We start from the raw sequence: 15,213 nt of genomic DNA, 5'->3' as shown, positions 1-15,213 counted from the left end.
CGGGCAATGGTATTTGGTAGGGCCTTTTAGAGGTTCCAATCATATAAACAGTACGCTACTTCAAAGGATGAACACTTTTATAGACAAGTACAAGACACATTAAAGCTCTGTTTGGGGATAATGGCTGTCGTAGCTATAAACAGTCTTCTACAAGACCTCATGTTAAACAGACGCAGCTCTACCGCCATTTTTGAAAAAACATGCCACAGACGCTGCAAAAACACATGAGGATCCAATTAAAATAGAAAAACACTGAACGGCTTGTTTGTAAACGGAATGGCCAAAAAATGTTTGAACTGATAGGACATGACCTACGCACTGGAACAGTAAACTCCACTAAATCAGCCAGTTTGGACGACAATGGCCATAAAAAGCTCCCTCTCCCCACGATAAAAACAACGGCAACTCACATCAGTCGAGTTCAATGTCAGTGGCAATAATCGGACTCTGATCTGATGACTGTCAGTGGATGTCCTTGTCCTGCCTTTCCCTAATAAAGAGTAATTGGGTTACTGTCTTGCCAAAAGTGAAATGTGCTCCAAGCGTCTGGTTAATTATACTCTGATAATACAGTTGATGGCGAGGGACTGAGGGGACATCAGTTCTCATTACAAATTACTGTTGAATCAAACTGAATTTGTATATACCTTTGTAAGGGACTCAGGGGATTTACAGTAAATGCATTTGATACGCAGGGGTTGTGGCTAGTGATTGTTTTTGCTAAGTTTCTTTCAACAGTAAGAGTACATGTACACTACATATAGGGCCCTGGCTTGTAGGAGGTATGTATCAAATAGGCCTCACATTATGTGTGTCATTCATCCTTTTATCACCTTACAATAGACAATGTACTGACTTTTTGTCATTACGATGTGCTTCAGAGTGATGCTCTATATTTAATCATTTTTTAGAATTGTATATTTAATATTTTTTTAGAAATGTATTTACAGATGTTTTTTTCTCTCACACAGTTTTCATCTCAACACAGTTTTATGTTATCTGGTCTTTTAGTGAAATGTTTGGTCAGTCCACTTTCTCACACCTTTGAAAGCAGACCAAGCACATTAAAGTGACCCTCCTTTTGGCCGTGATGCACCAGCTGGGAATACGTAGCTGGTGTGCGGCGCTGGTTATGTCGACAGGCAGTCTGTCAGTTCGTTTGTTCAGGAGGACATCACCCGCAGGGGTCATCTAGGGGGGCAGGGGCCATTGTTTGGACAGTGGGGTGCACTCCATTTCTCTCTCTCTCTCTCTATCTCCATCTCTCTTTCTCTCTCTCTCGCCATCTCTCTCTCTCTCCACCCCCCTATTTCACTCTCTTTCTCTCCATCCCTTTCTCTTTCTGGCTCACTCTCTTTCTCTCCATCTCTTTCTTTCTCTCCATCTCTCTTTCTCTCCATCCCTTTCTCTTTCTGGTTCACTCTCTTTCTCTCCATCTCTCTTTCTCTCCCTCTGATCAGCCCCCCCCCCCCCCCCCCCCACCCCACCCTCCTGAAAGCCTTGCCGACTTGCGCTTTGTAACAAGTAAACAGCAGCTGCGGTTGGCTCATCACTGTTCAAATGAAGAGCCCTCCTTCCATTTTTGCGCATGGCTGGATGATGCTGGTGTGTGTGTGCCTGTGTGTATTTGTGCATGCGTACATGCAAGTGTGTGTGTGAGTGTAAGTGTGATTGTCTGCGTGAGAGAGAGAGTGTATGTGTGTGTGTGTAATTGTGAATGTGTGTGTGAGTGTGCATATGAGGTGTGTGTGTGTGTCTGCATGAAAGAGAGAGAGAGACAGAGAGAGACAGAGACAGAGAGAGACAGAGAGAGAGAGAGAGTGTATGTGTGCACGCGCGCGTGTGTATGTGTGTGTGTGTGTGTGTGTGTGTGTTCTACTCATGGGCTTTCACTGACTCAGGTGAAAAATCCCCATTTGGCCATTAAGCTGGCTAAAACACACTCTCAGCGCCCATTCGATCCTCATTTGCCCTCTCTCTGCACGATGCCCCCAGAGGAAAACAAACAGCAAGAGTCACTGGCACCGTGTCTTTTAATGATTGGAAAATGATGACTATATTGGCTCGCATTATAAGACTGTGCTTGACAACACAGACTGCTAGCTGGGAGAATGAGTGCAGTCGAAACTACAGTATATGCCGGTGAATCTGTGATCATGTGATGTGATGTGCCGTGCTGTGACGTAGTCCATGGAAGTAGATGGCGATGACAATGACAATATTGCCAGACGTGCTTACCAGTGTGTATGGTTGCCATAAGCACATGACAACACAAGACTGGCAACAGAGATGGGAAACCTGGCTTCAGAAAGTAAATGTCGTATCATGTATCGGTTTGACCTGTGCACCTGATTTCACTATTTAGCTGATCTATACCTGTCTGAAGAGTTGAGCTAACTAGAATCATCTGACTTTTACTGAATAGTTGGAACAAATATGTGGCAGGGCGTTCACCCTCTGAAGCCAGGTTTCCCATCTATGACTACAAATAACAACAACAACAACAACAAAAGTCACATCCAGGTGTCAGGTAGAAAAAAATGCTTAACATCATCAGCAATGAATGAACACCATTCATGACCAAAAAAAAAAACAAGAATTATTTACACCAAATTTCCATGGTGAAAAAATAAATACTGTATATCTTCTCATCGTGTCCCCTCGGAGGACAATAAATACCATTTACATATACTGTATGTGTCGGCACATTGATAAAACATCAATAAACATACAACATAAAAACAATCAAACCTCCTGTTAGTAGAGTGTCAGTCTGTGCTGCTGTTCTGACAGACATATTTGTGTCATATCCTTGTAAGTGCAGTGTGTCCAGTGATATAACAACGTTGACAGTTATTTTCCTGACATTCATGACAAGATGTGTGATGCCTTTGAAAATGGTCTCATTGAAATGACTGAATGGGTAAAACACTGTCACATCACTCGAAACTAAGAGTCATAATGACCCATTCAGCTGTTCTTGACACGGTTACGTTGCTTATGAGGGAGTGTTTGAAGTGAGGAGTCTGGTGATTGGTATCACAGAGTTCTATGATAACCCGTCCAAACGTGTTTAATTAATCGGACCCGTCCAAACATGTTTAAGCAATTGGACCCGTCCAAACATGTCTAGCTGCTAATTAATTGGACCCGTCCAAACACCGTTTAATTACTTGGCAACTAGCAAGTGGCAGAGGACTGTGCTGTGGCTAGTACTTTTCCCCCTGATTGGTCCCTGGTGAGTCACATGATCTGCGTGTCCGCTCGCGGCACATAGGGGGCGCAGTTGCGCTGCGAGCGCTTGGTGGCGCTGGAGAGCGAGGAGGTGGAGGCGTTGACGGGCACCTGCTGGTGGCGGAGGGCGTGGCGGGCGGCGACGGGCCCGGCGTGCCGGAGCAAGAGGACGTCGCGCACGGCGGCGCGGAACGGCTTGCTGACGAAGCAGTAGAGGAAGAAGTTGACCGCCGTGTTGAGCATGGCCAGCATGTTGGCCAGGTCGTAGGCCAGGTGGACGCGCCAGTCGCGGTGCACCGACGCCACGTACAGGTGGTAGATGACCACGCCGGTGCGCGGCGCCCACAGCACGGCGAAGACCGACGTGACGGCCAGCAGCATGGCCGTGGTCTTGCCCAGGCGCCGGCGGTGGTGCGGGGGCATCGCGGCGGCGGCGGCGGCCGACGCCACGTCGCCGTTCTCCTCCTGGCACAGCCGCTGGCGCCGCCGCAGCCGGTGGATGATGAGCGAGTTGAGCACCAGGAAGATGCTGCACGGCAGGAAGTAGATGATGGTGACGTGCGTCCAGATGAGCGCGCGGTCCAGCGGCGTGGGCGGGTGGCTCGCCCGCCACATGTCCGACCACCAGAAGAACGGCACGCCGGACGCCAGCGCCAGGGCCATCACGGCGCCGATGATGCGCCGCGCCCGCTCCGGGTAGCTGATCTGCCGGTGGAGCAGCGGGTGGCACAGCGCCACGTAGCGGTCGACGGTCAGCGGCACCGTGGCCCAGATGGACGCGTGGTTGGCGGCGAACTCCAGCACGCTCACCGAGTGCAGGAGGAGGGCGGGCATGTCGCGGTGGAAGACGGCCGTCTCCAGCAGGAAGCCCACGAAGATGATGAAGAGCTGCGACAGGATGTCCGAGCTGGTCAGCGCCAGCAGGTACACGTAGAGCGCCTTCTTGGTGCGCGAGGCCAGCCGCGACAGAGCCACCAGCGTCAGGATGTTCACTGGGGGAGAGGAAACAGGATGGCCAAAAACAGAGAGAGGAGGAAGAGGAAGAGAGAGAGAGGAGCAGATGAGAGAGAGAGAGAGGATGAGCGGGACAGAACAGGATAAGAGAAAGAGAGAGAAAGAGAGAGAGAGAGAGAGAGAGAGAGAGAGAGAGAGAGAGAGAAAGGATAGGATGGCCAAAAATAGAGAGGAGGAAGAGGAAGAAAGAGAGAGGGGAGAGGATGAGAGAGAGAGAGAGTGAGAGAAAGAGGATGAGAGGGACAGAAAAGGATAAGAGAGAAAGAGAGGAGATGACAAGAGAGAGAGAGAGAGAGAGAGAGAGAGAGAGAGAAGGAGAGGTTGAGGGACAACAGGAAATTAAACCAGCACAGCAGAGTGAGAGCATTTTACAGGGATAGGGTTATGAGAAAAAGAGAGTCGATGTTTACCAAGATGGGGGGAAAAAATCCATAACCCATAATACTAAACATATAAGATTAATGTGGATGTACCGTATTTATAAATGCATGCGTGACAGGAAGAGGGCTTACACAGAAAGATATAGTGCAGACATGGGCACACACACAGACACTCTGGCAAACATGCAGGGACAGGGTGCCTCTCATTTGTCTTTTTATACATCCTCCTTTCCTTCCTCGGTCCTCGTTCCCACTGATCCAGATAAAGAATGATGGGACGGCAAGTCGGCAACAATGGGACAGTCTATCCAGTGTTAGTTATAGATTAGTGGGAACGAGCCTGGAGGACCGAGGATCGAGGAGGGATGTTGAGAGGCACCCATAGTATGTTCTGAGACATGAGACAAACGGTTTAAGACAGAGTCAGACATAAACACAAGTGGTTGAGTGGGCTCAAACAGAGACGTCATGCAAAAAAACACCAGCAAAGCATCTTCTGGCTAGCTGTCCCCAGTGGTTATAGCTAAGCGATATAAAATCCTACAGTAAATTTAAACTAAAGCTTCTGTGGACTGTCCTGGCCCAAGTCTCCTCCTCCTCTTCCTCATCCCTGTGAGGAGGAGGCAATTACTTTGATTTACCCTGAGCAGATATTGAAGGTCAAATGGTGATCACAGATGAGGTGAACACTGACTCCAGGTCAGTCCACCACCTCAGGCCACTACACCACCTCTATAAAGAAGACAGTTAAGTCTCCAGAATCAATACTCAATCTAAGGCATTGCTACTCCCTAATGCACAGTGAGGATTAAGAAAAAAACGTAAACATCATTATAATCCCAGAAACTGGTTGCGCAACGTTGCGGCTAGGTTGTTGATGATTTCCGTAATCAACTCTCGACCTTGGTGGATTTTTTAAATTTTATTCACTGGCGTAGCCTGAGTGAGTTTGGCTAGTCACAGGGATGTGGGGCGTGGGATGGAGAGGGAACAGTGGTCACATGAGGGACCCATCAGACGGAATGACTCAGCCAGTGTCCGTGAACTGGACGCGTCCTGTTTACTGTGTGCTACGCTGCTTTGGGTTGGGGACATCTGTGGCTAGGGTGAATGGGAGGATTGGGTAAGTGTGTGTGTGTGTGTGTGTGTGTGTGTGTGTGTGTGTGTGTGTGTGTGTGTGTGTATGTGTGTATGTGTGTGTGTGTGTGTGTGTGTTTTTTTTTTTTTGGGGGGGGGGGGGGGGGGTTGTGCTCAGAGTAGAAGTACTGAAGTGATTTGTATTGCTATTACTCCCAAGGCCAATGTTTGGTCAGATAATTAACCATTTGCATGTCGATTCCCTGTGTGCAATTACCTACACTGCTGCTTTCCCCACAAAGATGCTGCAGGAAACAGATTTAAGACTGCCCTTAATGGCCAATTGATTTTCACACAGAGCCAAACAAAGTCAAGTCATGCTGACCTTCTGCTTTAACACAGTTATTATTATCAGGGCTTCCACTGCCCATGAATTCCCCAATGATCAATTTCTGTTGTGCTAAAAGGGAAAATCCAGTGTATTTTAATGTAGGCCCAAGGTAGCCAACTGATTATTTCTTCGTCTACAGTAAATGTTCGTGAAAATGGTGCTGAGGTAAGTGCTTATGAAGTGACTTGGGAGAACTGTAAGCACACTTAAATTTGCACATTTATTTATTTATTTTTAGATCAATGAAAACCCAAGAACTAATCAATGGGGCAGGCTTTATACGATGATGGACAGTGTAGTATGGCTAGCACTGTTGGAAATAACTAGCGGCTGCGCTAATTGAGTTAATCTTAGACCAGACAAGTGTCTTTTTTGGAATTGAGTAGTAAACAATCTACTGTATGTCAACCCTCAGACAAAAAAGATTTTCTATAGGCCTACTCCTGAAAAGATTTGGTAAGAGTTTAGTGCACAAAGTTACCTCAATTTTCTCCAGGGTCTCTGACCTAGCATAGCAAGAAGTCCTAGCTGATTCAGTGCCTCTCGTTAGCTTATGCAGCTCCCATGCAACAATCGACACTATGGACTGTGGGAATCAATACCAGAGACCAGACGAAGACAAAGGTAGGTCACTGACTGTCTGTAAGCTACAAACACTTGTTTTATACAGTTTATTTACGTCTACTGAGGTAAACAGACCCAGAGGTTTCTCCATATTAGGGATCCTGTCCATGTGACACTTGTAATGAAATATTGAGCCTAGTTAATGGCGGGGGAAAAAGCGGTTTATTTAGCTGCTTAGCCATTGTATTAGCATGCTAATACTAATACAATTAGCATGCTAATATTAGCGTGCTAGCTACAATTACTGCACAGATCCTCCTCAATTTTTTGATCATACTACAGCACTACTAGATCCAGCAAATAGTCTCTCCTTTCATCTTATTCACATTTTAAAATGGTATGTGTCATAGAGCCCTTTTCATAAGTCACTCAGTGTGTAGATAGATAGATAGATAGATACTTTATTGATCCCCCAATCCCATAATAATGACACACTTGATTGCACTATTGCTATAACGGGAGCGTACCTATGTTCCCCAGGTCCTATGTTCACCGGGTCCTTCCTTCCCCACTTTGTATGGGACCAGGGAGCATAGGACCCCTATTATAAAAAGGGCCCTATATTCCCCGCTTTTCCCCAAAAAGGGTTCTATTTTCCCCGACATGTACAGTATTGCGACTAGGGAGCATAGGACCCTTTTGGGGAAAACCGGGATAATAGGGATGACCCCGCTATAACACACTCAGGCTAGCAACATGCAACACCAAAGCATTCTGTTTACGCTTTTCTCCCACCTGGTACTCCCACGCACAAGAGGACGCTGTAGTAGACGACAGGGATGTAGCCCAGAACGCACTCGGACCTCTGCCAATCGTCCTGGTTCTGGCCGCCCCTGGCGTGGGTCGGCACCGTCACATTGGGTCGGTGGATCATGACCTTTGAGTGTCTCCTGCAGCAGGCAAAGCAAAATTTTCAGCTTGAGATTCTGAGTACAAGGTTGCACAACAAGTCAGTTTAAGGGGGAGCAGTCAGCATTTGTTGAAGGGAGTCGTTGTTTATTCTGTCAGAATTTGGAACTGAACTAGTGTGCTTTTAACTTGGCAAGACCATCGGCTGTCTGTGGAAGTGGGTTGTCACTGGATAAGCTGCAGTTGGTTTTCAAATTACTTTGATCAGGATGCTTGCCAACACATTGACTTTCATTTGGCGTTGTCTGACCCAGCCAGAGACTTCTAAAGTAACTAAACACTCAAATATGCATAGAAACGGTCTCAGAGAAACAGTAAGCCGTCTGTAAACAGTAAACCTGTTCTTAAAACACACTCTGGACAGCTATATGGACTTCTTGACATATTCAAATTCAGACAACTGAGAAGCATGCAAAACCAAATTTGGAACATGTTTGTCTTTATTCCAAATCTGTCATAATGAAATAGCATCCTTTCGTAGTTCATCCACATGTAACCCCCATATTTCCCCATATTCCCAATATTTCCCACATATTCCCATATATCATTCCCAATATTTCTGGTCAATTCGACTTCAGCCCAAACACTCTCACTCTCAACACGCCCATCCCCATGCCATATAAAGGGCCACCTGTTGTAAACACGCCAGGTGTGTGGATGTTTTGCAGGTAACCCGCCTGCACTAAGGGTGAGTCTTTGTCAATAAAATGTCACAGATGGTGTCGGGTCAGTGCGCAAGGGCTTGTCGCCACCCGTGCTTTTGTGAAGGGGGAAGGCGAGAGTGAGGTTAAATGGCTTCAGGATGGAGCCACACTGGGAGAAGAGCATGCAGTCGCACTAATGGAGGTGAGTGAGTGAGTGAGGTGAGGTGAGAGCGAGCGGTGAGCGGCAGCAGTCGATTAGTGTCAAGCTGGCGACGAGGCCAGATGGACGGAGAGAGAGAGGAGAGAGAGGGAGAGGGGAGAGAGAGGGAGAGGGAGAGGAGAGAGAGAGGGAGAGAGAGAGGGGAGAGCGAGAGAGAGAGAGATGGGAGAGAGAGAGGAGAGAGCGCGAGAGAGACAGGAAGCGACTCATTTAGTTATTTTCTGTCAGTGGTGTCCATCTACCAGGTTCCTTCCTCCCCTCCCTTTCCATCTCATTCATCTCAATCTTTCACCTGGATTCAACCCTCCAACACCACACACACAAGGACATGCATGCGCACACACACACACACACACACACACACACACACACGACGCACACATACACTCTTCAGTGAATTACCAGCGAGGTTCCTTCCTCCCCTCCATCTCAGTCTTTCACCTTAATTCACCCCTTCCAACACCACACAGACACAGACACATACACACACACACTGACACACTGACACACACACACACACACACACACACACACACACACACACACACACACACACACACTCATACACTCACACATATGCACACACACGTGCACACAAACATACACACACACACACACACACACACACACACACACGCACACACACATACACCCATACTTTCCAGTGCTCATGCCAGGAAACAAGCCTTTGTCTGTCATTAAGAATGTTTGTTTGCTTTGAAGGGACTTGACTAAAAAGGCAATGACCCGGAGAGTGAAACAAATATTTACTCCACAAGCTGTTGCATTGTTCTTAACGACTTCTCCAAATGACTTCTCCTTCTGGAAATTCTCCAAAAATCTCAAACACCCAAAAGTGTTATCAACAACACAAGAGAACTGTTTGTTTCCTTAACAACATGCTGTAAGAATGATTTATAATAAATATTATAATTCTTATTTTTCAAGAATTGGTTATTATACACATCATTGTCAATTTTCAACATTAAAGGGGGTTTGTCAAATAAACAATTACAGTAAAAGACGCATGTTCTTGCACAAAACAACAAAGTTGCGTGTAGCAATATCATGTGCTCCAGATGTCCATTGATAATAACACACATTCTGCTATTACAGTAGTCTGTGTATCGTTAAAAGAGTCAAAGGCTTTTTTATTGATGTATAAAATACTGTGTTGCTTGAATTCCCTTTGTCAAAGAGCCGTATTTAGATGACACTATGTGATCCGATCTATGAAAACTCTTCACATGGTGCACTCAGAAATCCTTGACTTTTGCTCTGTGTTATGGTGAAATTTCACAGAGACGGTCTCTGTGAAATGGACAGTCCCCTAACAAAATCCAGGATACCGTCCTGTTAGGATGCTAGGACGTTATCAGAATCATGAGTCGGTTTGGGTCGTGAAGGATTTTCCCAGTTCGCATCACATACTATAGTCGTTCTGAAATGAGACGGAGAGTGTGAGATGAGAACAGCTGTGAAAAAGGAGGTTCCCTGTCTACTCTGAACTGCAGCATCTGCAAAGACGATCCATTCATGATCCCACGGCTCACAGGTCCGTCCCTGTTTGAGTTACGGGTATCGGAGAGTGGACGGTGATTGTGCGGTCAGCTCCTCGTGCTTAGCTCCGCAGATTCACTCACGGGCGCGACGATTGATCATAACAGCCGTGATTGCGGCACCGTCACCTCATAATTACCGTGGCGTAATATTAGAAGAGGGGGGCCATATGATTAAGCGCTCAGAACGAATGTATTTACTGCTCAGCCGATTACTTTGCCATCTGCTTTGAATAATGGGGATTGCATTGCGGGACCTTCGCCTGGCTGTCTCATTCCCACAAACCTGTAGACTGACGCAATTAAATTAGTACCGCAGTATATTTTTCCTCCTGTTTCAGGCCGAAATGTAAATAGGTTGTCAGCACTTTTTGTCTTACATTTTCACTTTTGCTTGTAACCAAAGGAGGAGATGGTCTTTATGCATTGCCTCATCTTGTAGTAAACGTCCCCCCGCGACCCCCTTCACTACAAATCAACGCTCGACGCATGGCAGTAGTCAAGGCTAGGGACAGACTGCTATAGGCTAGCGCCGCGGCGATTTGTCCCGCACGCCAAAAAAGTTGGGTTATTTGATATGGCAGGATGTAAAGTATGAGACATCGAGAGCTTTGTGTACAGACGCACAAGGGCTACCATTACTCTTGTCAGGGTCAGACCTGCGGCGTGGCGATGCGCTCCCTCGACACTAATTCCCCGTGTTCTTTACCGGCTCAGCCGCGGATAATCTCGCTATGATGCATGAGGTAACGAGACATTTATTACTCGCTCCTTCGCGGCCGACCTGGCGCAGCGTCGGCGCAGCAGCAGCCATTTTTCACTACATGCCAAACCTGCTGGACAGTTTGCTTAGGCATTGGTGTTCTATGAGGCTTTATAAGTGCATAAATTCAGCCACGTCTGGTTTCTTCAACCCTCCTTCTCATTTTCTGCCTCGTCTTCTTCGTCGGCCCCAGATTGCTTGGAAAGAACAGATAATTCCTCAAAGTCACCCACAGTAAGTGGCGGTAGGGGGGGGGGGGGGGGAATGGGGCATGCTTCGTTGCTTGCTGCTGCTGGCTTCTTTGCTTTGCCTGTGGTGTGATCTCTGATCCCTGAGAATGCCACAGCTTTTGACACGCTTATGTAAGGGTTGCAGAATGGCATATGTGTCTGTGAGCGTTTCGGTTTCCCACACTGGGATTGTCGTTATGGAGCAACCAAAACAGCTCTGTTACTGGCATGAATAGGTTCTCGACTGAGGCAGTCTTCCTGGCTAATACCACTTGATTATCTGAGATCTTTCCATGGATTTATACTTAACTCTTTTATTTAATTTGGTCAATTCATGTGCCATGTTTTTAATTTGAATAGAAAAGAAACGAGGACGAGAAATGTGATAATCACCATAACCACGTAGTCCCTTCCAGCAGGACGAGAGGAAAAAAAAGAAGGTTATCTCTCATATTGATCCAGAGGACAATCAAGAGATCGATTCCAGGAGAGGAGAGATACTGCCTCGTTCCTACTGCCTTATGAAGCTCATTCATCATCATGGGCTCTGAGGGAAAAGCGTGGGATAAAGGCAAGGCTCACGGAGCTTGGAAAATTGTGAGAGGCCTCCCTCGGCCCCCCCCCAGTCCCCCTGTCCCCAAAGGATCATGGGGCCCTCGACAGTAATGATGTGCCCTGGAGATATTGCATGGGATGATGGGATGAATCCTGCGAATGCATCCTTCGCCCATCCTATGGGTGTCCTTGGCAACCGGACATTATCGGGATGCAGAGGTTGGAAGTGGTGTTAGGGAGCAGAACAAGTCGGATCACGCTCGATCAAGCTCCCTCACACCCTTTTAAATGGTGAGACTTGTGCGTCGATCCCAACAGGCGCCGCCATCCGTTATCTCGAGAATGAGAGAAACTCAACACTACTGTACGTGATGATGCATGGATTGCTCATAAATCAACAACAACGACAGCAATGAGAAACCGCAAACCCAGTGGAATTTTCCCCCCTGTCGACAGTTTTAATCACAGCGTTTGATATCAAGTCCGCGAGACGAGGTCCACTGCACTAATGGCAGTTTGTCCTCTCTGCGGACAGTTAAATTTGTCATTGCGCCGCTTGAAACACTCAGAGAAGTGGCCCCAGTGGAAAAGTAATGCAGCTGTACGTGTCAGTGTGTGTGTGTGTGTGTGTGTGTGTGTGTGTGTGTGTGTGTGTGTGTGTGTGTGTGTGTGTGTGTGTGTGTGTGTGTGTGTGTGTGTGTGTGTGTGCAGAGCTGTCAAGCCTTCCAGGACTGTAATGACCCAAGTTAAACAGATCTTGATGGTGTGAATGGATTCACCTTACGCGCAACTAAAATGAACTCAAGTTTCCTCCGATATCGTTCTCACTCACTCACTCTCCCTTCCTTCCTCCCTTCCTCTCTCTCCCTCTCTCTCTCTCTCTTGGTCGTTCTAGTCTCTCTTTCCCTCTCTTTTCTATAGTCTCTCCGCTCCAGTGGCTCCTTAATAATTCATGCCCTGATGAGGTACCTGAAACAACAGCGACGGGCTCAAGGACGAGGATTCGGTGACGGCGTCCGCATCGGTGTGCAATTCCAGGAAAAGAGAAGATAAAGGCTGGAGGTTGCCTTCAGCATTTCCCAGCGCACACATCAGGGTGCTAGTTCCATATCCAGCCATTTAGCATCTTGTCAGTTATACACAGTCGCTAACACTATGGATTGGTTTGGAGGTATTTGCCGCAAGCAGTTCATGCAATGCGCAATGTTCTTATTTAGTGCATGGACCCATCCTGATATTTTGTCAGCTGAATCTTAATCAGCAGGGTCAAGAGAAGATGGCCCCCCCATGTGAGAGAAGATGGCCCCCCCATGTGAGCTGGGTTCAAGTCAGGGTTTCCTCCTTAGCAGGGAGTCGCAATTTCCTTATTGTCCTATCCATGGGTATCTTCCACCGAAGTCTCTGAAGTCTCTTAAAAAACAGGCTATCCCCTAGAAATCTAATTAAACTTCAAAAAACGGCCCCGAATCATATAGGGACCGTTTGAGCCGTTTTGCGCTTCCCGGGAGACGTAACCTTTCAGATTTCACAAGTCAGTGTGCTGACCCCCACAGAATTTCCTGCTGTCCTAGACACACACACATTAATATGACATAACCCAGAAGGGAGTCCTCGGCAGCTCCAAGAACTGGTTTACTTAGACTGCAAATCACTTGAACTGACACTTTCACATATGAATTGCTATTGAGCAAGGGATGAAAATAACAGGAAATAGGACTTTCAATTTTCTAAGCGGACGAGTTGCGCATTGTTTTTTTTTATCTGAAGTATAGAACTGAGATACTGTCTGGACTCAGAGTCTCTGTGGGACAGTTTTATCTCTTTTATTGACTTTTATTGCTAATTAAACTCGCAGGGCACAAACCCATGAATTATCCATAGTTAATATGGTTATCCTTGTCAAACAGTTCTTGACTTGCACACTACTTGTATATACAATAGATATAACATGCCTCTCCAAAACGAGCTCATCATCCAGCTTCTGCAGAATATCACAACATCATACAAAGTATGGATTGGACACATGTGCATATACCATACACAACTATGCATCTAAACATAATAAAATTAAATTAATAATAATAAAAATATGTTCATGTGTCTTTGTTTGTGTGTGTGTGAGTGTGTGTAGTGTATGTATCAGCATATCTGTGTCTGCGCTGGTGATGTAGGTATGTAGGTTCACTTGTCAGAGTGCAAAAAGTAAGCATGTGAATGAAGTAGCGTGCCTACCTGTTAGTGCCAGTCGTGTCACGCCATCTGCGTGCCTGATGCCCGTCTGCCCGTCTGCCCCGTGCCCGCGCCCGAGCCAGCACCGCCGCCGCTGCCGCTGCCCAGCAGACGCTTCCAAGAGGAGGAAGAGGAGGAGGAGGAAGAGGAGGAGGAGGAGAGGGAGAAGAGGACTCCAAGCAGCACGCACATCACTGCGGCCAGTGTGAGAGTGAGAAGAGAGGGAGAGGGGCATGGGAGTCTAGGGGAGGGAGGGAGAGAGAGAGAGAGAGAGAGGGAGGGAAAGAGAGAGAGGAGGAGGGAGAGAGAGGGAGGCAGGGAAAGAGAGAGAGAAGAGGAGGGAGAGAGAGAGAGAGAAAGCAGAAAGGACGGAGGTAAAGGGGGAGGGGTCTCCAGAGAGAGGGAGGGAGTAAGACTGGGATTGATCTGTGGCTAGAAACAGGTATAGGAATTAGAACGGAGGGAGGGGAGGTCAGTGAAAAAGAAACCAAAAGAACGACAGAGAAGGAGAGAGAGAGAGCGGAAGACAAGACAGACCAAGCAACCCGCACAGCCAAATAAGTGAAACAGGTAACAGAAGCCCAAGCTGAGGCGTCAAGTTACCCGTGCCTGTGGTCTGCCTCTGTGTATGTGTGTGTGTGCGGCTGTGTGTGTGTCTGCACGAGATGGTTCGTGCCACTCACTGTCTCTGCCTTAACGAGGCCCCCGTGGGACTGCTCAGCCTGTGACCAGAATGCCAATGACAAACCCGAATATAGCCTGTCTGCCCGGCTGCCCGTGCGTTGGCACCCAAAGGTCAGGGCAGTGTGGGGGCTGGACACAGAGATGGTAGGCTGGACACACTCTTAACCAAAATACAACGGCTGGGATTAGAAAAAGAATTATAAGAACTCTTACAGGGAGCTACATCAGGCGCGGAACTGAAGCGTTTCGTTTGCAATGTAAAATCCATTTTAGAAGACTGGTCTATTTTTTTCTGAACGTGCGCACCACTATCGTGTCTGGTGTAGCAACTTCCATTGATTATGGTGATTATCAAGCGCTGCGGCATACACGCGTCGCAAACGGAACACTTCAGTTACGCGCCTGGTGTAGCTCCCCTGTTAACCTAAAAACAACAAAATCCAACAAGAATGATAAGAACTAGAACTCTTTAGAATGAAGAAATACAACAAAAAATTCTTCAACGGTTCATTGGCGCAGTAATAGGCAAGTGTAAATACTCTAAGCCTACTTTGTATGTTTTTTAAGGGTGTTCATCTGACAGCAGATTTCTAGCAGCTTTCAACAAAGAATAAATATTTTATCGCGTTTTGGCAACACATTAATTGTTTTTTTACGGAGAGACATTTAGAGTAGGGGCAATGAGGAACCTTTTACAGTG

General features: G+C 47.0%; 1 protein-coding gene across 1 annotated transcript; it reads right to left on the bottom strand.

Moving 5' to 3' along the window:
- Positions 1-2,759: 2,759 nt before the first annotated feature.
- Positions 2,760-13,871, bottom strand: gpr142 (G protein-coupled receptor 142). Its single transcript, XM_062526415.1, has 3 exons — positions 13,833-13,871; positions 7,456-7,610; positions 2,760-4,226 (listed from the first exon to the last, which is right to left on the bottom strand). Exons 2-3 carry the CDS (start codon positions 7,592-7,594, stop codon positions 3,244-3,246), a joined length of 1,122 nt encoding a protein of 373 aa, XP_062382399.1. The 5' UTR covers positions 7,595-7,610; positions 13,833-13,871; the 3' UTR covers positions 2,760-3,243.
- Between the last annotated feature and the right edge of the window lie 1,342 nt (positions 13,872-15,213).

This window comes from Sardina pilchardus, chromosome 22 (assembly GCF_963854185.1).
Source record: "Sardina pilchardus chromosome 22, fSarPil1.1, whole genome shotgun sequence".
Lineage (NCBI taxonomy): Eukaryota > Metazoa > Chordata > Actinopteri > Clupeiformes > Clupeidae > Sardina > Sardina pilchardus.
Note: the sequence above shows the minus strand (reverse complement) of the source record. Positions and strands in the feature narration are given on the sequence as shown.

Excerpts from the sequence above, each read along its gene's own strand:
- gpr142 (XM_062526415.1), bottom strand. The coding sequence starts at position 7,594 with ATGATCCACCGACCCAATGTGACGGTGCCGACCCACGCCAGGGGCGGC. Across the intron at positions 4,227-7,455 it reads CTTGTGCGTGGGAGTACCAG|TGAACATCCTGACGCTGGTG; the intron begins GTGGGAGAAAAG and ends CCTCTCCCCCAG.